The sequence below is a fragment of the Scophthalmus maximus genome, chromosome 12 (assembly GCF_022379125.1).
Source record: "Scophthalmus maximus strain ysfricsl-2021 chromosome 12, ASM2237912v1, whole genome shotgun sequence".
NCBI lineage: Eukaryota > Metazoa > Chordata > Actinopteri > Pleuronectiformes > Scophthalmidae > Scophthalmus > Scophthalmus maximus.
This window is the reverse complement of record NC_061526.1, coordinates 22,107,816-22,132,633: the sequence shown is the minus strand read 5'-3', so window position 1 is coordinate 22,132,633 and position 24,818 is coordinate 22,107,816. Positions and strand designations below refer to the sequence as shown.

The window sequence follows — 24,818 nt, the reverse complement described above, 5'->3', positions numbered from 1 at the left end:
CAAGGTTTGATTACTGTCCCATGCGCGTCCGCTTTTAAAAAGTGCCGACAGTGAGCGAGAGCTCGGCAACTGTCACTGTGAGCATCCTCCAAAGAGCTGAACCTCGCAGGCCCTGGCCGCGGGGAGCCCCACGCCCAGCTCTCTTTGCTTTGGCAGGCCCCCGCCACCTCTCAGGAAGTATTACTTTGTCATTCAGCGCACCCAGCACACTCGATTTCATCCCGCACGGGGCACAAGGCCTCGGCTTGAGTCACGGCTTCGCCGATGGCCGAAAATGCCTTAAAAGATTTGTACATGCTGGTGAGGGAGGGGAAAAACCTCTGCTTTGTAATTATCCGCTGTTTACGTGTCTGAAGCCGCAGAGTTGCTCATAAAAAAAGCCGCGCAGAGTTTACCAGAGCAATGTTGCGTAATGGAGGGAGGGAAGCCTTAACGGCAGGATGTTTCCCCAGGGGTTTTTATGAGTGTATGTGCATGCTGCATGAAGGAACCTTGAGGCCGTCGCTGTGATGTTGACAAGTGGTTTATTCAGCAGGAATGGTGAACAATTTGTCAGTAATTTTTTTTTCTACAGAAGGCAATCAAGCACCATAAATAACAGCGCTGTGATCAAACAGTTTCTCGGACAGTGAGCTCCAGGGAATTTCATTTGCTCATTGAACCACCCCCCCGCCCCCAGATTCGTGAATTTACTTCCACACTCCCACATTTTAGGCTTTATTAATTATTTCACACACGTTACAAAACAGAAATCTTTCAATGCAGAGTTGGAGTTGGTGGCTTTCTTTTCAGCGCCGCTCCAAAACATATCCAGATACACTGTAAAAACAGTTGTCCGGCTCACGTTGCCATCTATTACACAAGCTGTAGTTCAGGTACAAGAGACAGTGTGTGAAGGGTGTATTGTAGCTGCAGTGCAGTTCAGACAGAGACGGCAATAATTGATATATAATGATCTCGTCGGAGGTGAAGTTCATGACTTAATAATGCTAAGTGAGGTTCGGTTTTCATCAAAAAAAAGTCTTTGGCTTGTATCTGAAGATGCAGGAGGACCGGTGGTGTCGTCCAACCAGCTTCTTTTTCATTTCATTCGCCAGGTCAACTGATTAAGATCATTTTTTCAAAGAAAAGACACCAAAGCATGTGTGCAAATTCCCATTTCAAAACCTTGATCATCATAGATAAGAAAGAAGAAGAAAAAATACACTTTTAAAATAAATTGTAATTTCTGGACAAAATAAAGTCCTGGCTTACCCTTAAAGCGATACTATGTAACTTTTGACAGAAGACAATCTTTCAGTTGAAATGAAAAGTTAAATTGATAAGTAATAAAATACGCCTTTGCACAATTTGATACACGATTTCGCGCTACAGCCTCAATTTGTCCAGTTTTGACCAGGAGCTAACACTACTGCTTTAATTTTTTAGCAAAAATTAAAGCAGTAGTGTGAAATTTTGAGAAATGTCCCATAGAGTCTCTACGTATGTATTGCCAATGATTACATATCTGAAAGCTAAATATAAAGCTACACCGAGCAACCCGCTATAGCTTAGCTTAGCATAAAGACTTGAAAACAAGGGAAAGCGGCTAGCTCTGTCCAAAGGGAAATTAGAGAAAGAGAAAATGAAAATTCACCAGCTCCTGTAAAGCTCATTAATTTACAAATACTTCTTGTTTGTTCTTATCTGTAACTGAGAAAGATGGAAGATTGGCTGGTAGGAGGATTTTAGCTAGCTCATTCGTCCGGTTTGTTTTTTGCACTATGCTATGCTTATATTTAATGGACAGAATAAGACATTTTATATTTCAAACTATACTCTTTTAACCTCAACAACACTGCGGTACTAAATTTTAGCATGTTACAGTTAATGATGATGATGTCTTTAACGCATCTGGCTAATGACTATCTAGGGAAATAAAGGCAAATCCGTTGCGTGTTGATTGTCCTGTACTTGTGTGGCCGCTGTTCAGCAAAAGTTATGTAGTCTCGCTTTAAGTGACTTTAATCGTGAATATACCATGGCTGCCAGTGAGGTGCACACACACACACACACCCAAACACACATCTCTGGACAGACAAAAGCACACCATGACTTTAGACAATCTCAATACAATTGGAAGAATCACAGTTCACAGTACTTTTGTCAAGTTATTTGGCATAAGGGATCTATATTGAGAAAATAATTTAAAAACAGTAGAAAATATAGCATTTTTGCCTTCTTGGGACTACGACGTGGTATCGTCTTATTTTTTTTAATTCTCCATGCATTCACAGATTTCACACAGATACACTTACTCGCCTACATCACTACCTTATTGAAACAGCTCACAAATAAAAACACTATTAAAATGGTGGCCACACGGCTGTGCAAAAGGGAAGACCTCCAATGTAAGCCCCGCCATCTGTCTGTCTTAGCCATCTCTTGCAAGTAACAAACTACAAAATAGCACCATTATACAGTGGATAGGATTCTTAATACAGTTTTTTTTTTTATATGAAACCATCATGTACAATGAATGATAGCAATGCATAGGTTAACATAAATGGGAGTACTGTTTGATTATACACAGGCAGAGGAGGCAGAGCCAGAGATGAGATGTCTTGCGTAGTTTGTGCGATAGAATGACTGTAAATTCGCATGGAGGCCAGAGCAAACAGCCACGACCGTCAGTCCTCATGCGAGGACTTCCCAGAACTGGCTTTTCCGTTTGTGTATGTGCGCGTCTGTGTGTGCTTGACCCTTGCTCGCAGTTGCACAACTCTCATTTAGACTGGGTGCTTTTGTGTACGAGTGCCGTATCTCGCATCTCCGGGTGGACTTGTTGTTTTGGTTTGCAATATTTACCAAATTGTTTAATCTGCAGATTTATCCGGTGGACTTTGCAATGGGATGCTGTGGAGTTGTGTTGCACTCTCACCATTATGGCAGATAACACAGCGCGAGCTACAACAGAACTAGCAACGTTCTTGTCCTCACAGGCCAAGAACGATCGATCATTAAACTTCTCCATTTAAGCGACTATTTTTAGAGCCTCTGCGTCTCTAACTCAAAAATGTTGGTATTGATAGATTTGGGAACATTTTGTTAGATGGTGGTTTTTTTGTTGTTTTTTTACAATGCTTGTTGACTAAAGGTTCATGAGTTGTGCTAAACTTTGAACCCAGGCCTCCACTCGGACTCAAATGTTGATCATCTGCAACTGGATTGTTGGCAAAAATCAGATTTGGCCAGGGTGGTGCAGGATGCAGGCAGCAAACATTTTGCTTGATCGTCACTATTTGACTCTCTCCACTCACTTAAGCCAGATGCACTTTGAATCCCCCCAATGACCCATTTCTGACAACCCAACAAGCACCATGTGCTGACCAAAAAACTCTTGTGAGATCTTTATAGTTCTGGTACCTACTGTACTGCCCAACTTCCTCAAAATCCCCTCTAATAGTGCTTGATTTGTTTTTACAGAAGTGTTTGGATTGTAGACTCAGTCCTCAGGTTCTCAACACTTCCTGAGGCTTAGGAAGGATTTGGGTTGGACTCCAACCTTCCAGTTGGATATAAGAACCCTGCACTCAGTCACTGAGAAGTAGGGATTTGACTTGGACTCACGGTAAAATATCTACAACAACATTTAAAGTCAGATAATGAGCCGCCTGGTCTTTGTCCTTTTAAAGCAAACCTTGTTTCACTGTTTTACAAATATACTTGGTAATGCATGGTGCCTGAAACAAACTATGAAGGTCAGATAATCAGATTTAAACTTGGGCAGTAACTGTGACTTGTGCTAAAAGATCCTGTCTAACCAGAGGAGTGGATGGTTCCGCTCTCTCAGAGCAAACAGATTTAGCTCTGCGAAGTTCACGGGACAGGATTGACCACTCATTCTCAAGCCCAGTCTACCGTTCTGTGATTGGCTGACGCCCGGATCCAGGGGATGCTGCAGCTCACACATGGAGGCATAATAAGCTCTTGTTCGTGTCTCAGCAGCTAAACTAGTCTGTTACATTGGAATAAGAAAGAATTCCTCCCAATATGGAATGGTGCAGTGTATAAAATAATCACAAGATCCCTCCTCAAACCCCTTCAACACCACTTAGCTCTCAGGTTCTAATCATTTTTGAAGAGCTTTTCGGACCATCACTAGCGTCCTCTTTGTTTTGTTTTACAGTGAACCATTCCACAGGGGTACCAGGTAAGGCCACTCCCTTCTCTCTTCCCAAGTCACTGGGCATTTGTCCATTCACTCCTTCCCTACATTCTGTAATTTCGCCCCCCCGCGTTGCCTCGACTTGAGTTTTTCGGATGCACCTCCTGCAATGACAAAAGAAACACACAGTGAGCATGCGGAAATTCATCGGGTATGAAATCTGCACACAAAAAAAAACAAAGTTGCATCAGATGGTGAAAATGAAAATTTGAAAGTACGAGTTGCGAACCCCTAAATGACCAATTCTCAGAAGCATTTCGGAAGAAACTTATATTTCCTGACACAAAAATTCTAATTTTATTTTGACACTAGGATAAAAAATAAGATTGACTCAGAAATATCACCATTTGCAGTGCTCCCCGATAAACCAATGAATTAACAGAGGAGAAGACCCCTGCACACGTCGATACACCAAACATGATGAGCGCGCTTCGACTCAAGACCTCGCCTGTGTCAGTCTGTCATGGTGAGACGCCAGAATTTCAGCACATAATGTACAGTACTGCCTGGGGAGCTGGAGTGCCACTGGGTCTACCACAAAAACCACTTAGTTCCTCCTCTCGCTAATGGTTTTCTTTTTTGAGACAAGGGGGGGGGGGGGAAGCACACGGTCAAATCTTAAAAGGATCACACTCTCGCAGGTTGGCAACTCGAGGACGCGACGGACTCCGCATCTGGAGATCGCGGCTTCGTCAGTCGGCGCAAGAGATGAAGATTTCAAAGCGAAGGTTGTTGAGACGAATGTCTCTGGTTTTTCAAAATGAAGCTCGGCCTGCTTTTGAAACCCAGAGTGGTGATTGTGTGGTTGATATAGGTTTAAATTATGTAATAATAAAATATGGGATGAAAAGTGTCCCTTTGAAAGCATACCTTAAAGGATGAGTGACTATGTCCTGGGGAGGGTCTCTGTGGGAGGAAAATGAAACCACTTTAAGTTGGATGGATGCATTTCTCTTGCTGTACAGGAGACTGCGAGCAGGCTTGAACCGACTGACCCCCTTACAGGAAGAGTTTGACAATTCGAAAAATGATACGAGAAGTTTGACACCAGTCTCATGTCTGCACACTGAATATTTAATGCGGCCCTCAGCCGGATGGGTGCAAGCAGCTAGCCTTTGTTCGGTCGGAATGTTCCCAGTCAATACATAGTCTCACACACGACCCCTGGACAAAGTGGACATTTTGACATTATGGATTTAAGACAGATGCATAATGCTCTGTTTATTCCACACGGAAACTAAAAAGTTAGTGTCTCCAGTCTTTAAATGTATCCCGCTCTGCAATTACAGAGGTCATTGTGATCTACGCTATGCCTTCAATCATTTGGTATGGATTTGGTATTATAAAGAAACGTCAGCTAGTTGTAATTTCATACCGAATGAACAGATGTGCGAGTGGTATCAATCTTCTGGGTTCAACGAAGAGCACATTTTCCAAAGTGTCAAACGGGTTCATATCATTTGCGCATGCACAAAAAACATCCATCCTATTCTCCCTTCCACATTTTCCTGACGAGCGAAGAGTGCATCTGTTCGGGCGCCGTGCTCACCTTTTTGTTTTTTGTCTTGTCTGGCTGCTGTGCTGTCCTACGCTCTGTGCCCTTGTCCACCTTGTGCCCTGCGGTACTAACCTTGGGTGCCCTCGGCAGGTCTGTGTGGCGCTGTGCGCGCACAGAGCGGGCCGCCTTGCTAGTCTTGGCAGGCGCACAGTACATCTCCAGGCGCCACAGCTCGCAGCTCTGGAAGCAGCACTCGTCCACGATGCCACGTGACCGCCGTGCGTTGGGCCCATAGCCGGTTGGTTTACCTGTTGGGGGGGGACAGCCGTTACAGCTTCTGCGTGCTTGGCCGTGAGCCGAAACCCGCCACGGGCAAAAGTGCGACGAAGGGCGCGGCGCACTTCTGAGGCTAGCGGCATTCATGTTCTTTTGCTGGGTCCCTCAAGAACGTTACTGCGTCTTAGTTTTCCATCTTTTCTACGTGTCAAGAAATTGGTGAATTCGCTGACTTTTTTCGAATCTGCAAACGGCGGCCAACCAAATCACGGCCAGCGGTGGGACGCCTGCTCTTTTACGTCTTTTCCGAAGCTCAAAGGCCCATTGTTTTGAAGTTTAAAAAAAAAAACAAAGCGTTCCAAGAGGCAACCTGCACATGAACTGTGCGAGAATGGAAAGCTCGACAGACGTAGGAACTTAGGGCTTTAGCAAACAGTCAATTCAGCTTTTTAAAAAAAATTCCAATTTTTTTTCCCCCCTCCCTCACCAACGCTTTATATCAGGTAGCAGAATCAGACAAATTGTTACTATTGGCGAGGAACTGCACTTGTAGTGAAGCAGCGATAATGGCCAGGACATGGGTCCCATTCCTGTGATGTGAACAGGCTTAATGACATTGATTTCTGCCCTGTAAAATTTATAGTGTATCACATTGCACTCCATGGACCTTCTCTGGCAGCTGCTTCCCCTGTAAAAAAAAAAAAAAAGAAAGAAAAGGAAAAAAAAAAAAGAAAAAAAAAAGGGGGTCACAGTCACCCAAACGCTGAGAACATCACTCTCGGCCATTTTGGCCCCGGTATCTTTTACACGCTAGGCTCGTCCAAGCAAGGCAAGAACAGCAAGCCCTCGGGTCACGTCAACCCCTGCGAAGAAACGTTGTTCATTCACATTTTCATTTGGCAGAAAGCCCGAGCTGCCCCCCCCCCCCCCCCCCCCCCGACGGCTCCCTCAAAAACCGTGGAGCGAGGACTGGGGCACGATGCACCTTTACATGCCGAGGAATGACCTTAAGGTGCGGAGAGGAAATCACAGCGTGCAGAGGTGCATTGGGAATGTTGTTGGTGTACTCAAATTTAAATAGGTAAAAGACTATTTAAAAGGTGTGACACACAGCTTTTTGACTCAATGACCACATGAAGTTACTGTGACGACAATGCTCTCTTCTTTTTTCAACTCCCTGACCCCCTAAGACCCGGCCTCTTTCGGTGGCCTATAGAAAAACTCACCTTGGGCAATGTAGCCCTGATGGGCTTTTCCCTGTTACCAAATGAAATAATAATAATTTAATATGGCATTTACAAGGAGGAAATGCCTTTCCCTCTCAGAGTTAATAGCTCTTGGCTCAGACGCCTGCCAGTGCTGACAAAGTGCATTAACTTCTGCTCTCTGTCTGCCTTGTCTTGACAATGTTGTTTTGGACAGAGAGCAGCTTTCATTCAGAAATAGAAGCATCCTTCTCCCCCGGACCCCCAGACACAGAGCAGGGGTGAGGCTAAAGATGGCGTGAATGAAAGGGAGGAAAATGTCGGGGGAAGAGACACAAACGCGCGTTCACGTTGCACATCAGGTAGAATGATGCTAAAAATACGCCGTGCACCTGCATTATTTAGGGAACGGAGAAACTGGATGTACCCGGATCTTAAGACACCCAAAATAGATGTGTTAAAAGGAGTACCTAGATGACTAAACAAATCTTCATTTGGACTTTTGACATCTGTATTTTCATCTAATCCAAATGAATTGACAGGTACACAGGTACCCTTTTATGGTAAGGTATTCCACTGTGTTCTCGGAGGTAATTCTTTTCTGTGCTTTCAGTCATCTGATATAAAACACAACCTGCTATTTCTCCCCTGCGGTGTGCATCAGTTTGACCAGCTTTGGCAGTTATATTAACACCTGATGTCAAGACATTTTGAGAAATTTGACATTGAGGCCCGGCTGGGGGATTATATAATGGCTGCCGAAAGCCAAAAGAGGGGCAGTGCCTCATTGCCTGGCCTGTTTTCCAATAAAGCCCTTACAAATGAACGTCCCGCTATTATTCTGAAAATAGCCTGCAACCTCCCGCTGCACAAACAGCTGGAAGGAGGAGAGGAATCAGCTGGCACCGGTTGTAAAATTCAGGATAATCAGCTCCGGGCAGGTTGGGGAAAAACACGCATATAATAATCGGGTCTGAAAGCCGCGGACGGTTTTAAATGCTTCAATTCCATGGATAACTGCTGTAATCCATCACAAACAAAGAGCTGTTTTTCTCCGACTGTTGTCAAACAAATACGGGTGAGCAGCCTTTTTTCCCCGCCGGTGCTTTTCCGCCTCGTGGCCTTCTGCTGTTCGAGATGGGCGACGCAGCAGGGATCACGCATGATGATGACGGAGGGTTTCAGGGCAGATTATGAAGCGTGTGTCAGCATTTCCGCCATCGTCACGTGCAGTGGAGTGCAGCTGTGTCTCTAGCTCACGATATGTTTAAGGGTGGAAAATGTGCGGATTTGATATCTTTTGGTACGAGAGAAGTATATGCGGAATCCGATGCCATGTTGGCCCGAATACTGAAAGGTAATTAAGGGATTACTCCACCGAACATTGTCTGAGTATCAAATACTCACCACTTGAAAGACTAAAAGGGTAATGTAGAAGGGTTTTCTAGCCTGAGGGGGACGTCAGTGTGTCAGACAATCTATTGAAACTTCTCAAAGCTCTCGTGTAGCAGTAACCAATTCATTGTGGTATATCACCTGCGACAATGCAACACTTGAGACACTGTAACCAGTAAATATTTGGTTAGGCCCCCATGGACCCATCCGACTTGCCCTCGGAGAGTAGGGAGATGTTGGCTAAAGTCGCCCTTCACCAAGAGCAACATCTCACCATGACGATGCGAAAGACAAAAGATTCCTCCCTCTGACATGACCGGCGGTACCATGAGAGTCAAGCTCGTCCGCCCTCCAAAAATCAACTCCAGGGAGCCTGGTGGCTACCAGCATTTTTTGAGTCAGTTCTCGTCCGTCTTCGAACTCAAGACAAGCGAGCTGCTGAATCGGAGCCAGAGGGAACAACAGGTGGATGACTGCTGCAGAAAGGAAAGTAAAGAAGTAGGTCTTGAGCCAATGCCGAGCCACATCCCTGCCTCCTTAATGAAGTGCGCCCGTCTTTCTGTCTGTTGTTGATCGGTTTTTCGAACTCATCATCATCATCATCATCATCATCATCATCAAACATTGCTCTAGCCAAGCTCCTCATCGGCAAAGAGACTGTGAATCTGTAGCGATACCATGTTCTCTATCCACAAGGCCTCCCCAAAGACCTGGTCTGTCATCAGGGGCCTCAGTTCCATTCCTGATTTTGGATGTAATCCTGTAGGCTACCGGAGGAATCGGTCAGTTGGGCCTTGGGGCTTCATCTGCAACCCAACAGCGAAATTGCCAGGAAGATTGGTGATTGGAGGTGACAAAGACAGCCCACTGGAGGCACCACACAGCACCCCAGAACACATCTAGTCAGCGGGTTTGGCTTTCCACTCAGGACTCTATGGTTAGAGTCCCAAAAGAGATGGCACTACCCACCTCCCAAAAGTCATTAACCCCACAGTGCTGTGCCTGTACCTTCCACGTCTCCTGCATTCTTTGCAACCCGCCTCCAGAAACCCAGTGGAGACACTAAGGGAGGGGGCCCCAGTATCTTGTGGACTGGAAAGCTGTTTGCCCCTGAAGGTGGGTCCCAGTGTTCATCTTCATCAAACAGGAGCTCACATCCGAGTTCATCAGACCCATCCCGACCGGCCTGGTGGGATGTCAGCAGATAGGGGGGAGGGGGGGTGGGGGGTGGTTCTGTCATGGTTTTGAGATTCAGTCTGCTCATTCCTTAATTCTGTATAGTTGTTTTGGCATACTTGTTTTCTGCTGCAAGTAGAATTACCTGACGTGCACCTCCTCCCCTCTCGCCTTTTCCACATTCCCTCATTAGCTCCATATATATATTTATTGGCCCATTTCCACTTGCCCTTTGCCAGGTTACCTCTGTGCCATACGCCTTAGCTTTCCAGTGCTTTGTTCTTTGCCTGCCTGTTTTGATCTCGATCATGTTTTGGACTTTGGCTGAGTTTTTTTTTGAGTTTTTTATTTTTACCTCAGCCCGACCCTTTGTACTTTCTTTTTTAGGTAAAGGCTCTTTACTTTTACATTTGCCTCCTGAGTTGTGCCCCTGGGTGCGTTATCTGAGAACCGTGACACCTCTAAGGAACCGCACTGGAGAGAGATGGCTGGATTCCCCCATTCCAGAGTGGTGCAGAAAGCATCTGAGTTTTACAGCTTGGTCACGGTCCATAAAAACCATTGGATTCTTGGAGCCGGTGCACCGCTCTTCCTGCAAAGTGTCAGGCAGTTTACTGCTGGGCAGGGACTACAAGAGCTGCTAAAGTGATGGAAACTACCTCTTTATCACTGGTACCACAAAGAGTTTATGGCATGAGTGAAGTGTTCCTCACATTACTGTGCTGTGACAATAAAACCTTGTCCAAATGTATTCCACCAAGAATTAAAAATGTTGTTCACGACATTATCGCCATAAATTAAAATGTATTTATTGAGGGTAACTTTCTTTGGCTGGACATTTTTGCGAAATTACTGAATTCCATGAAAAAATAAAAGATCCCACAGCCAATTTGAGGCTGATTTTGGAAGAGTTTATAGATGTATGGATGCTCATGTTCATTGCCTTTGACGGTTCCTAAATAAATTGGGTGAAAGTTATGTGTCATAAATTCCTCAAGTAAGACTGTAAATACTGGGGAGAGGTGGCCCCCAGTGTCATCAGCAAAGAAATGTGAAGAATTGAAGAAAATATTCCTCATACACTGAGAATGCCAATAAGTAATAGTTCTGAGAAAAGGTTGTTTCAAATCATAAAGTCTTATTGATCAAATACTCTTGACTGTGACGGAACCAAACATAACCCTACGCACTGTCGATCACTTTGTTGAGGATGTTTTGGTGCATCATTGTATCTGATGAAAGAAAAAGACAGAAGGTCTAAGGTCAACAAAGGGAGTATGCAGGATTCCTAAGGCCGAGTGGTCCGTTGTCACCAAATCTATTTTTGTTGGCAAGCGAAACAAGAAAAGCTAGAATTTAAACCGCAGCCCGAGATATTTTACTGCGGGCTTGGACAAGGTTATCCCGGGTTACAAAATGTTGGCAGCGTGAACAAGTGTTTAACAGTGTGCAGGATTCTTTGGTTTCTTTACTGCTGCAATGCCAGACAATTTAAGAGACTCCCTGATGTGAAGGAGAAAGACTGCATAAGGTCCAGGGTATCAACTGTAAGTCTTGGTGCGTCTCGATATGTCCTCATTTTGTCTCCGTAGACGTCCGACATTGTGGAAACCGATGAAGACTTTCAAGGGTAATGTGGTGATTACACCCCGAGTGCCCTCAAATCCCTCCCGCCTCAACTTCGCCTGATGTACAGATCCAACGCTGGAGGATGCCCGTCTGTCCTTTTCATGAGATGCCTCTTTGTTCCACTGAGCAAGGGTCAGGGACTTTTTTTCAGTTCAGGTCTTAATGGGGAAAACGACACCTTTCTGCGGTGATGGGGTGGACACAGGAGGTCTTTCTTCAGATGTCAGAGCCTTCCGCCGTGTGTTCAGGTCCGGTGTGAAACTAGGGAGGGAGGGAGGGGTGGGTGTCCTGATCATCCTGTAAGCCACATAATCCCCTGCTGCCAAGGGACAAGGCCCCGCTACGTGTGTGTGTGTGTGTGCGTGCGTGTGTGTGTTTGAGCGTGTGCATGTGTGCGTGCGACATGCTGTTTACACATTCTGCCTCTCTCTCCAGCTCTAGTGGCTTTGAATAAAACTGACAGGGACAAACGTGGAGGAGAAAGTCTCATCAATGGCTGCTAAAAAGCGAAATTTTCCCTCCCCTGTCCTTTCCACCTTTAACTCACATGCCATTGGTTAAAAAAAAAAAAAAAAAAAAAAAACACTTAAAAAAATTGCCCTGAGTGTCCATGTTTCATATTTCTTGCTCTTTTTCTTTTTTTTAGAAGAACTTCATGTACAAGCAGCTAGGTCTTGGCCAAAACCAATGGATTATTCCATGTTGTTGTAATTCACGAGACTTTGGTACATCACTCATTTCTGCAGAAATCGACAGTAACATTATATATTTCATGCTCACTTTAGAATAAGTGAGAATATTTCACCATGAACTAAACATGACTTAGGACATTGGAGCTACTTAGCACTTAGGCCTAAGCCAGAAAAACTCCCATAACCGATCTGATTCATGGAATGAACATCCCAGCGAAATCAAAGTCCTGCCTGCTAAAGCATTACAAAGACAACTGAGGATTTCTAGGTCAGGCAAATAATTGGAAAAACTGACTACGGTTGTGGATTTTTTTTCTTTCTTTTTTCTGTTTCTGAGACCACAGTTTGTTTCACTTCCTTTAAAAGAAAAAAAGAATTTCCACCAACTGGTATTTAGCATTTCTCTCAGGGTGAGGAAAATCTGCAGTCCTTAAATGCATGTGTGCTACTTTTACTGGTGGCATGCGTAAGGTGGATTGGCAAAAAAAAGCAGCCTGCACAGAAACCTCAATGTCATTGCACCACTGTCTCTGGACACATTATCAATGAGAGGATTGCCAAGTTCAACATGACCAGACTGGAGGGCAATAGTTCAGGGAAAGGAGCACGCCTCCCTTGGTCCAGCTATTACACTTGATGTGTCCTATAGACGACAGAATCCGAATGGATTCTCCAGATACTTCATGCAAACAGCCACTGGTACAGTACATGTGCCAACCGGCGCAGAGGCGAAGAAGAAGAAGAAGGAATGACAGCGAAAAGAAGCACGAGAAACTGGGGGAAGACGGGGGAACGGGATATTTTCCAAGGTACAGCACCCTGCTGCTCAAACCTCGTCGTCTCTACAGAAGAAGAAAAAAAGAGGATGGAGTGTTCGTGAAATTCATCTCTTTTTCAACACAGGAAAATGTGGCATTGATAGATGGACGCTGTGCAGTTCAGTGACTGCTCAGCGTAGGGTAATGCAGGAAAGACAAATACATTCCCCCTACCACAAGAGGGTCTGTTTCTGTTTAAGAAGTGTATCTTGCATCAGGACCCATGAGTTACATTGGCCCCCATTCAACACCCTCTCACAAGATGATTATGGACAGTAGTGCTGATACTTCCATAGCCTGGGAGAAACATTTATAAAGCTGTCGTAAAAGTCTATGTATCAGTGGCTAACATGTCCTCAGAATCTTACATCATCCAATCTCTGGACACGAATCTTAAACATTTCATCAACTTTAACTGCAGACAACTCTTTGGACCAATTCGCAAAAATCTCCAAACTGGCATACGGAATATGATCCAAGGATTTAGTTTGGTGTTGGAGGAACAGAAGAAGTAGATGAAAATGTTTTTGATATCAGCATTTTGGAAAGTCTAGTATTGAAGATTTGATCCTTTCATTGTAGAGAAAACTTTGATTGCGCAGTGAAGCTACGCAGAATGAAAACAAGGGGCTGATGACTATGGACTTTGAATTGAGCTTCCAAGAAAAATTCAAGGCCAGCATTTACTAAAATGCAATACTGATCGTGTAGGCCACAATCTCCCACTGTCGCTCAGCCTAAATGAAGAGAACACGGCCATTTGTACAAGAGAAGTGCTGCAGCCGGAGAATCCAGAGACCAAGGAGTCTTAACTGGCAGAAAACTGGCAATTGAGCAGGCTGTCATAACCACTTCACAGCATGTGGGTGTTGCCAGCAGCATCTGGACGAACAAGACTCGCAGCTTTGCAGCAGCTTGGTGGCTCTCCAACAGCTCTCTGGCAAAGGCCTGCGCAAAGGGCTCGACGCAGAGAATGATGTTGACTGGGTCCTGGAAGAGCTGCATGCAGGGGTGGAGGAATTTGGCAGAGGGACGGTTGGGGAGCAGCAGCAAGGTGCATGGTTACCCCGCTGCCAGACAGAACGCTGACATTGGATGATTCTGCGAAAAAAACCCTGTTACATTCAAAGACACTTTGACCTACCTCATCAATAGTGTGGTTGGGGTTATGTAACTGAAACACTCGGTTAAAGACAGGGAAGGGGGTTAGATCAAATACTGTAACTGGATACGACGTCTGGTATCGTCCACACCTGTACTACAGCTACAGAGACCATAGGTTCTTTCTTCATTGGTACTAACAGTTGACATTGGACATGAATCATAAATAGCTTGAATCATTTCGCAAAACTGTTCTTCCTAGGCGTACTGAGCAGTGCAAGAACAAGATGGGAACATGCGGGCAACTGAGCCTAGTATCCCTTGGGATTACGCCCATATTAGACAATTCTGCACCACAAACACAGAGAATTCCGTTCAGTGCCAACGTGGAGCCGTGTGTCCTCTGTGGAGCGAGGCCTATGCGGTACGGAGGTGGGAATGGTGGATTTGTGTGTCACATGTTCAACTCCAATGCACGAGACCAGCGCGTCGATTTGGGTTTCGCAGAATCATCCAATGTCAGCATTCGTGTCATTAACAGCATGAAAAGGTCTTCAACTTCAGCTTTTGCACAAAAGCCTCGGCCCATGCAAAAAAACTTCATTTGGGCTTTTTTTAATACCAAAGACTAGTCTGTGAAGAAACCCCTCAGGAACCTTTGGAGTCAAACGAGGCGATGCGTCACGCTGGCCAAAATATAATGAAAACCTCCAAAACGTGTCATAAGATAACTTGGAACTTATTAAGCAAAAATCCAATTAGATATAACCTCTTCAAAACGTAGCCAGAGATGTGTGGACGTGTCAAATTCAAAAAAAATAAATATCGCTGTAACGATACAAAAACTAGTGCATCAGGGGTAGTAAAACAGTCCCCATGCTCAGCTGGCTTGGGACCGCTGACAATAACAAATTCCTTTGGAAAAAGAGAATTTGGAAATGCAGCAGTAGCCGCTGTTTACAAATGGCTTCCAGATAAGCGTGGAATGTCCTGTGAATACTAAAAAAAATCTATGGCCTGTTTGTTGTGTAGTTTGAGCCTCGCTGGCAGGGACGCTCCAGAGAGGATGGTTCAGTCTGAAACAGCCCAACAACTTTTTGGCGGAATGCCGTGCAATTTTGGATCACACGTTCACGCTCCCCGGAGGATGAATCTTAACGTCTTTGGTGAAAAGCATGGACCAAAATTGGTCCGATGTCTATGCAATTGGCGAGCTGAAATAACTACAGTAGTACCATTGCCCCTGTACTTGTTTGTCCGGGTTTTTGATCAAACACCCGGAAGTGACATTCCCATCAGCCTGATTAGCAAACGTTTTCAGTTTTACTTCAAAGTCTCGTAGGGATGATGTAACGGCTGCAGATATGATCTGTTCTGGGTTTTTTAATGGCTTTAGATTTGCATTGAACTGAGACTCGGGTTCAAAGAATGGACACCACCTGCCCCCCCTTAATCCCCTGTCGGTCACCAGGTTCTTGAGAAGGTGCGTCCACAAACCATTTCAGTTTGAGGTGAAAGCAAGTGGAAAAGAAGAGAAAACTGAACGCACTAAAGATGCTGCTGATCAGACATTTCTCTTTTGAAACTGGCAGCTGACAAAGTCAGCCACATGTGGAAAAATCTTTCAAAAACGTTGGGACCGAACCAAACCATTAATAACGGATTGTTATGTCACAGCTGCACACGAGTTAGAAGGATGATCGGTTATTAGAACTTAAAAAAAGAACGACTTTTGGTGGAGCATCGTATCTCCGCTCGAGGACATTTTTTGGCTTAGTCTAAATGATGTCAGCCAAAGAAGCGAGGTTATAAACTCCAGGTCTGGACCAGACCAGGCTGCTAATGTACATTCACGCTGCCCGTCTCTGACAAAGAGATCAGGACTCGTGTGCTGAGAAACACCGGCTGCCGGTGGAACATTGCACCTAACCTCTGTAGCTCCATATATCCTGTGCTGCTCTGGGGCTGGATTGTGCCCTTGATGGAAAAATCTGAGATTTAAATCCTGGATTCTTGGTGGATGGGTTTTCTTTGGGTAGCTTTCCCTTCTCTGGTGGAAAAAAAAGAAAAACTTTCACAGCAATACACCTCTTTTTTTATTTTATTTTGAGAGATAGTCAGCCAAATTCCACTTAAAGCCCACTGCCCCGTGGACAAGGCCCTGATCTGCCACCAATAATACACTTATACGTATCATTGCTCTGCGTTTCATTTAGGGTTTCTTGTTCAAAATCTGGGGTTTGAATCCCAGCAAAAACGAGAGTCGAGCGTCGAAACAAAGGGATGGACGTGAACTCAAAGGGAAGATGTAGCGGTGGGAGGAGGAATGAGTGGAGGAAGAAAGAGAACATTGATGCAGGGGAAAGTCAAGGCACAATGTCAAACTGGCTGCTCTTTTATTTATGAGCCCGCTTGGAGGTGGAGAGCTCTGGGACAGATACAGCCAACCTTTATGAATAAATAAAAAGGTGCACTTACTGAAATAAAAGCCTCTCTCTCCACACACAAACTGCAGCGTGTCGACCAGCTCCGCCCCGCACAGGGTCTCCGGGCCCGCCCCTGTTGCCGTCGGAGTCAGGGTGAGGACACACAGCAGTAGTGAGAGGGTGTGGCTACAGGAGATACAGCACATCGCACTCTGCGCACAGGGGGAGAGAAGGGGGGGGGGGGGGGGGGGGGGGGGGGACAAGAGCATCATTGTCATCAAATCACAAATTTACGCAAAGAAAGTCACTTTTTTTGTTGGTCTTAATCCAGAGCTGGCCATTGAGCAATTCTGCTGAGACAGTGCAGCCTCAGTGCCTTGCTCAAGGGAACATAAGTGGTGGCAATATTAAACACATAATGTGGAAACCAGGGGAGCTAAAGGCTTTTTCTTCTTATTATTCTATCATCCAGCACATCTTTTTCTTTTAAAGGGGGAAATGGGGAAATTAAAAAAAAGAAGAAGAAAGAAATACAAGTGGCTGCTGCCACAGATGGTAACTTTACAGGCTCTGGAGGGAAAGTGTATTAAATCCAAACGTCCACCTCGTGCCAGCGTCAAACAGCCAAACAGGAGGCTGAGCAGCTCCGATGCTCCTCCGGAGCGCCTGATGTGCGCAACCGAGCAGAGCGCGCGTCCAAATTGGAAACACACTTCCCATGCTTATCATCTGTCCACTCAGCCCCCTGCACATATGACCTAATAACTTTTATTGATCAGCGAAATGAAAAAAAAAATCTACTTGGTTTAATCTACATTCAGCATTTCACCTGTGCCAAAAAAAAAGGCGCACAGATGTCCGCGCGTTATTACGCACGAAAAGCCCAACTCGCGAGTTGCTGCGAAATTGAAAAAGCAGAGTCAAATATATGTATATTTTTAAAAAAGATGCAGAAAAAGCAGCCAGGGATCTTTCCGATCCAACATGTGAGATGGAAAACGTCTCTCCCGCCAAACTCCGGCGGAGGAAGCGGAGTGGGGCCAAATATACATAGTAAAAAAGAATAAACACAGGAGATTGTCCATCTACATCACAACTCCAACCTCCCGTAAGCGTTTCGTGCTAAGCTCACATCCCAGCTCTCTCTATCCCTCTCCTCAACCCCGCAGCATCAGGCTAAACATTTAGCACTTAATTACAATAATGCAGACTCAGCAGTAATTACTTTGAGAGTTGCAGGGCTGCATTCTGGTGTCAAAAAAAAGAAGAGAAGAAAGAGACACAAGAGGATGAAAAACCCATTCATCCACGAGCACTGACAACTCGTGCACAACGCATGCCGAAGGGTTTTCCAAAAGAGAAATAAACTCACTTAATGCAAAATTGGGAGCATCTCTTACTATTATTATTATCATCTGCAGAAAGAAAGAAAAAAATCAAACCAAAACATGCAGCACACAGTCTCTCAATAACTGAACAAAACGGATATGAAAAATCAGAATAAATCCACGTTTGCATCGTGCATTTTTTTCTGAAGCTGTAAAAATAATAAATGTCTAAATGAGCAATTCAACCCTTGTTCCGTCCATAAGGTAAAGGATGCTGCGGTGCCAAACGCGCCGAAGACACCAAAAGGTGACAATCTATAAGTGTCAAAGGAAATCAGGTAAGTTACCTTGAAGACATCACATAAATGCCACTGAAAGGAAAGAGCGCTAGACATCCCCACGGGTCTCCGCAAGTCAAAGCCCGGCGATTCAAAGGAACTTGTTTGAAGTCATTAAAAAACGGGGCAAGACAAAAAAAAAACGAGGATGAGACGCGCGCCGGGGCAATGTCACATCTCAATATTCCGACTTTGTTCCATTGCGCAGGCTCGTTTTGCAGAAGTGAGATTTAGCGAACAGGAGACGGATTTAGAGAGAAAATCCCTCACATTTATCTACATTACACAGACATTTTCAACAGGAAACAGCTGGGGCAGCATTTGCCTCCTACTCGTCCTAAGTTATTCATTAAGGATTTTGGGCACATATTCAAATAACGTCATTTCTCTTTTCTTTTTTTTTACTTTTCCTTTTTTTTCTTTTCTCAGAACGGGATTGAATTTTGATCTCTCTGAGACTTGGGTAGTAGTTCAGATGAAGAAAAAGAAAAAAAAGAAGCACTGCCGTCCCACCGGCAGAAGCTCACACTCACATAACACACAGTGTTTCACAGTGCTGCAGGAAGGAGAAAGTTAAAAAAAGGACAAAACTGGAGGCTGTGATATGACTGTGTTCGGTTGTCGTGCGTAATTTGGCACTATGCGTAATTCGGCAGCAGCCGGAACTATATCCAAAGTCCGCTCCGATCAAGGGTGAAATAAATCATTAGAAACACTTTTCCACTAAGTCAACATGAATACAAGCTTAATAAAAAATAAAAAAGCTGCACGTGCAGTGGAGTGAATATGGAAAAAACTGGTACCACTTTGTAAAACATGAGCCAAACATGAGCCAGAGATAACCAGAGAGTCACTGCTCAAACTCTTTTTTTTCCACTTTGCTGCTGCTTCTTCTTCTTCTTCTGCACAGTGTCACTGTGATGTCTTTGTGATAAATCTTGTCACTGCTCCTCTGCTGATCTCAAGTCAGTAACAAGCAGCAGGTTTGTCTGCAAAATGTCATCTGATGCCTTCTGGTGAACTGAGTGACATGATGTGGAAAAGGAAAAAAGAAAAAGGAGTGGAAAAACAAACACATGGGGATTTATGGTGAAGAAGACATTACTTCTTTCTTTTTCCACTTTTCATATTTCAGCCATCACTCCGGAGAGCTGCAGCTTTTACAAGAAACTGGTTCCTCTCTGGTGAGACAAACATAAGGTGGCACCCACCAAAAAAAAAGAGGAAGATCTTAAAGTCAGGTGTTCCCACTGTGACACAGGAAGAGAGGGGGGGGGGGGGACTGCAATTACAGACTGAGGCTTCACACGATGGCGAGGGCTTAGAGAGAGTTTTCAGCAGGGATGGGATATATCAACCCTGATCCAATCTCTAAACATGAGCTCAGGAGCTGCGACCCAATCACAAAACGGGACACCATCGGCGCGTCATTTTCCCAGCATGCTCGGCCAGTGGAGTGCAAGGCTGGAAGGCTCCAAAGGGGACCGAGGCCATGAAGTCACGCAACAGTTGTCAAAGTGGGTCAAAACACATGCTCGGTTCAAAATTGTCCCCGTGTGACACGACACCGGCACTGAAACGCACAACTCATGGTGCAAAGAGGCCACTGGAGTCTGGGGTTTCCCAACATGAGCATCAGGGGCCCATGAAGGGGCCGCAACGCAAGGTACTGTGAATTTGACACACCAGTGGATTCAATCAGATCGACGCAAACCGGCCTCATTCCGAACACACTCAGACAATTCTCTACGGCACAAAATTTGGACTTTTGTGAAATGTTGGGATTTGAGTCGTAAAATATAATAATCTGCGAGAAGGGGGAAAATTGCTCTTTGCATAAACTCCTCTGCAGCTCATGAACATGTGCAACTTGCTGCTCAAACCTCCGAGCTCAGTGACGGACATCGATTCATCTTGTGGCCTTTCTTTAAAATTATCAGAGCGCAAATCAATTACACGATTACGCGATAAGTCGAGGTTGCAAACCCTGATTTGGCGGCGCCTCTGGTTGCCGAGGTAACAGCAGGTGTGGGCTAAAACCACCGCAGCAAACACTTGTCGAGCTGGAGAGGAGAAAAAAGAAAAAGAAAAGCGCTCTCTCCTTTTGGAAGTGCAGCCAAAACAAACCGGCGAGAGTCGGCGGCCTTTGTATCACACCTGGACATCTGGTGCATGAAACAACTGATCTGGGCTCGCGCCACACGTCGGTGTCATTAAGGTTTTTTTTCTTTTTCTTTCTTCAACTAACTTCAGGTTTACTGCCACACATGCACGTCCGTGACCTCAATCTGTGACCTGACTTATCTCTTTATTCTCAAGAACTGCTGCTGCTGCTGCGGCGGCTGCTGCTGCTGCGGCGGGGAGACGCGTGACGTGCACTCCGGTGGATTGCGTCACCGCCCGGCTGCAACGTGGAATATGATGATTATGATGATAGTGACGATTCTGCCTCTGATTAGAGGAACAAAGCTGCTTTCAGGCCCGGGGGGATGACCTTGTTGGCATCAGATCAGGGGAACGTGGCCGGTCACTGATGGCCCGTAAGCCTCTCTCTCTCCATCGTCAGCGTGGCGGCTGACGTCTCATCTTTCACTTCGCCGGCCTCTTGACACAGAAAAGACCTTCTCCTTCTCCATCTCCGATTTATTTTTCCTGTTATCACTGTAGCTGTGGTCTGGCCAGTGTCGATGGTGATGATGGGCTTGTGCTGCAGTACATCTGCTGATGCAGTAGTAGGAAGAAGAAGAGGTGGGGGTGGAGGTGGTGGTGTGTGTGTGTGTGTGTGTGTGTGTGTTGGGGGGGGGGGCTGCTGCTGCTGACCTTCCCTTGTTCGCCGTCTCTAATGCCCAATGCTCTGAACTGTCTTGGTGCCAGGTTTCTCCCTCTCCGTCCCTCCGACTCTCTTTTCTCCTCGGGTGCAAGACTTTTGAGCCCCCACCCCACCACCGGCACCACCACCACCATCACCATTTCCCCTCCCCCCCCCCATACCCCACACCTCACAGCCTTGTCTAAGGAGACGTCCGCCACGGTGAACTCATTGACCAGGCAAAGGCTTGTTTTCACTCCCTTTCTGGTGGTGGAGGAGAGAGGAGGAGAGCGTTCGCTGCAAAAAATGTCCACCTTCATGAAAAGTCATGTTGTTCAAGGGAGAGAGAGAGAAACTGTCCAAGAAGTGTTAAAAATAATCAAAAATACATGTCATGTGTATAGTTGCACTTATTTTCACCACTTAGAGGATATTTTCTTGAATGTAATCTTATTGTAGTGACAACGAATAAATGATCTGACCTGTTGAAAAAGAGTTCTGCAGACAAGTAAAGAAATATTCTTGCAATAAATTTGGCAACAAGCAGAGTTATACTGACCCCCCCCATTCAGAACAATGTTAACATGTTCACGTGTATAAAAAGATTTGCAGGCAGACTGACATTTCTTGCAGTGTGAACAGCATCAACCCCCCCGCCCCCCGCCCCCCGCCTCCTCCGGTCTCTCTCCTGCCAAAACGAATGTGCGAGTCAGACGGATTCACAGATACAGACAGCAGGGCAGAATGCAAATGAACGCGAGTGAGGGGAGACGGAGACGGAGAGGAAGAATTAGAGAGGGGATGAAAAAACAAGATAAAGCTTCTTTTTTTCTTTTCTTGCAGGGGCCGGTACCCAAGATGTGGGGAGGGGATGTGTGAGGCTGGTGGGATAGGCCATGTCTGGGGACACACACACACACACACACACACACACACACACACACACACACACACACACACACACACACACACACACACACACACACACACACACACACACACACACACACACACACACACACACACACACACACACACACACACACACACACACACACACACACACGATTAGGAGAGCAATCCCACTCTATTCCCTTGATTAGTCGGAGGGTTTTTCCAGCTCAGTGGTTTTCTCTCTCTTATGTTCCCTCGTTCATCCATTGACTAAAACAAAAACAAACATACAATGAAAGTTGGGTATCTATTGCTCAGTGAAAGTATAGGTGCTTTACTTTCCCAAGCTCGGTGCTGTGCCACTGGTCAAAATGGAAGAAGTACAGGTGCGTCGTGGAGCAAATGCAAGAAACGTGGCTCATATTTTGACGCACTAGGTTGCCGTGGTAACGCGCAGGGGTCACGGTATTTTTTGGGGGGTAAGAGATTCTGCTGGTGCCTGTTGATAATCAAAACCAACTCTCTGGGGCAGTTTCACTGTTTGTAATCTCTGCGAATGTTGGAGGAGGTTTTAACAAACTCAGCTTCTTTGGAAAAATTAAAAAAACTTGGGGAGGTTGAGCAGCAGATAAACGGACCGGTCGGATGCAAGACGCAACGCCACAGGACGCACGGGTAGAGTGAGAAGGGGCCGTGACGGGCGCCGGGCAGGTAGTGCACAGTGAACTGTACGGTATAGACGTGTCCCTGAGCCAAAACAATGAGCTACAAGAGGCTAAAAGGCTGCAGGAAGCTGCAGGATTGGTGAGCAAACCTCCTCTAATTTGTCACAATGTTAAAAAAAAAATTTGGTTGGTGTCGCTCTAAGGAAGTGATTCTTAACCTTTAGGAGGATTTCAAAAGAGAATATATATATATATATATATATATATATATATATATATATATATATATATATATATATATATATATATATTTTAAATCATCTGACCTGTGACCCCCCTTCAGGTTCAGCTTCACAGCATCGCATGGACACAGCGACCGCAGGTGCACTGGTCAAACAAGTCCTGAAACTAGGAGACAAACGTCAGAGTTAGTTTGTCCACAGCTCCCCCCCCCCCCCTTCTTCCCCTTGTGCTTGTGACACCACCATAATCTCGAGACACAATAAATCCCAGAGAGACAAACCACAGATGTGAGCTAAATATTCCAAAGCGGGGGGGGGGGGGGGGGGGGGGGGGGATGCACAGGACAGGCTGTGAACTGTTTCCGTGTGTCAAGTGTGAAGTGCAGCAACGTTCCCATGGTCCAGCTGGACGAGGGCCCCCGAGCGAGCTGCAGGGGAAGGAAGTGTCTGCTTGTTTGTTACTTATCCCGAAGACGTCGTCGTGCTTTCGAGGGGGCAAAGGGTCACCGCTCCCTGGCTCCGGCCCGGGGAGTGGGTGCGGCGCTGCCCGCTGCCAACCACCTGGCACCGGGGAGGCTATGTCTAGGAAAGAGACCCTCTGCCAGGCCTCAATTACGGTGGGGGGAATAATCCAGGACACACTGAAGCAATTACAGCCCCATATAAATCAATATGCCTTGGGTTAAAAAGTGATCTGCTCCCAACACTCCGGAGAGGCTCTGACTCAGTCGGCCTTTGGGTTTTTCGTTTTCTCTTTCCCTGAGAGACGGGAGCAAGTTTCACTGGAAACGTGGGCAGGGGATGATGCTCGAGCTGCTGCCGCGGGTTTCAACCGTCAATCAGGACGAGTCGACCGTCAAGGGGACACGCGAGGAAGAGCAGAGGATGGATATTTTGATTTACAGCCATTCATGCTGCATAGAGTAAAAAAGACGCACTGACGTGGACGTTATTAAACACAGTGTTAATAATGCATTAGGAAGCCTGCAGGGTCAGAATCCTCCTACACAGGCTGAGGCAGCAGGGGGCAACACTGACACCTCCCCATCCCCCGTGAACATCAGCTGCTGAGCCCCTGGTCATCATCATTATTATCACTGTACTGCCATCTACTGGTCGGACAACACTACAGACGGCACACAGCGTCCATACTCCAAGATACTGTACATACTTAACCTCAGCAGGTTTCCTGTGCGTTGTGCTCTCACTGGAAAAGAAAAAGTACAACATAGTAAATAGCCAGTGTGCACATTCAGAACATCTTGACATGTGAGCGTGCAGGAGAATTACAGCTACAGAGAATAAGTAAGGAAATAAATGTTTTAATTCAAAAAGAGCTAAATCCTTGGGAAAACAGTTGTCTGTTTGAATGGTTTGGAAAATTAAGATTTTAATTTGAAGTTCTAAAGTAAGTTATGTTTGTTATGCTGATTGCAAAGGCTGCTGATACTACGACAATTTCTAAAAGGAATATACAACGAACAGATAATAAACAGTGCGTAATTGAAACATACTTGGTAATGTATTGATGCTATACCCAAAATAATATTAACTCTAGCTTGAACTATATTTCTTTAACTGTTACATTCAAATATATTACTGCTTTAAAAAAAGATAAAAAAATATCATACATTAGTTTTTTTTAAAACAAAAAAATGTTTTTTACACATCTGGCATCTAATGACATGCTGTACTTCCAACTTTTTTGCCAGTATATTGATCCATGGTTCAGCAGAAAATTATCGATTTTAATATTTGAATAACTTTGAGTTGCTTTGTAAATAAAAAAAACACAACCCAAAGAACTGCTGGTTACACGTGTCGGATGTTAGAATTGGCTTCGCTTCTCTGATTTAGATGAAAGCAAATTAAATATCTTGAGGATAAAAGCTGACGCTTAAAGATATCATTACCAAGATTAATCAATAAGAAAATCAATATGTAGTCCGAAATGGAAGTGACATCTTAAAATTGCTTCTTTTTTTTGTCTAAAGCTAAAAAAAATATTTCATTTAAAACTATTCAAAACAGAGGAAAGAAGCAAATCTGTGCCTGGAAGTTACTTCTACTAACGTCAAGTACTTTTGTAAATAATTACAGCACTTTTTTAAAAAAGGGA

At 45.1% G+C, this 24,818-nt stretch overlaps 1 protein-coding gene across 3 annotated transcripts; it reads right to left on the bottom strand.

The window, feature by feature from the left end:
- Positions 1 to 507: 507 nt before the first annotated feature.
- igf1 (insulin-like growth factor 1) lies at positions 508 to 23,892 on the bottom strand. Of its 3 annotated transcripts, none has more exons than XM_035618464.2 (5): positions 23,871 to 23,892; positions 16,476 to 16,635; positions 5,757 to 6,013; positions 5,078 to 5,113; positions 508 to 4,311 (listed from the first exon to the last, which is right to left on the bottom strand). In XM_035618464.2, the coding sequence occupies exons 2-5, from the start codon at positions 16,627 to 16,629 to the stop codon at positions 4,252 to 4,254; spliced, it is 507 nt and encodes a 168-aa protein (XP_035474357.1). In that variant the 5' UTR covers positions 16,630 to 16,635; positions 23,871 to 23,892; the 3' UTR covers positions 508 to 4,251. The 3 variants fall into 3 exon arrangements, with proteins under 3 accessions (XP_035474357.1, XP_035474347.1, XP_035474340.1); XM_035618454.2 differs by lacking the exon at positions 23,871 to 23,892 and adding an exon at positions 22,784 to 22,910; XM_035618447.2 differs by lacking the exon at positions 23,871 to 23,892 and adding an exon at positions 18,099 to 19,319.
- Positions 23,893 to 24,818: the final 926 nt, after the last annotated feature.

What these genes read in the sequence shown, in the direction of transcription:
- igf1 (XM_035618447.2), bottom strand. Translation starts at nt 18,146, where the DNA reads ATGTCTAGCGCTCTTTCCTTTCAGTGGCATTTATGTGATGTCTTCAAG. An exon ending in ATTTATGTGATGTCTTCAAG is followed by an intron (nt 16,636 to 18,098) that starts GTAACTTACCTG and finishes CCCTGTGCGCAG; the next exon opens with AGTGCGATGTGCTGTATCTC. An exon ending in AGAGAGAGGCTTTTATTTCA is followed by an intron (nt 6,014 to 16,475) that starts GTAAGTGCACCT and finishes CCCCCCCAACAG; the next exon opens with GTAAACCAACCGGCTATGGG.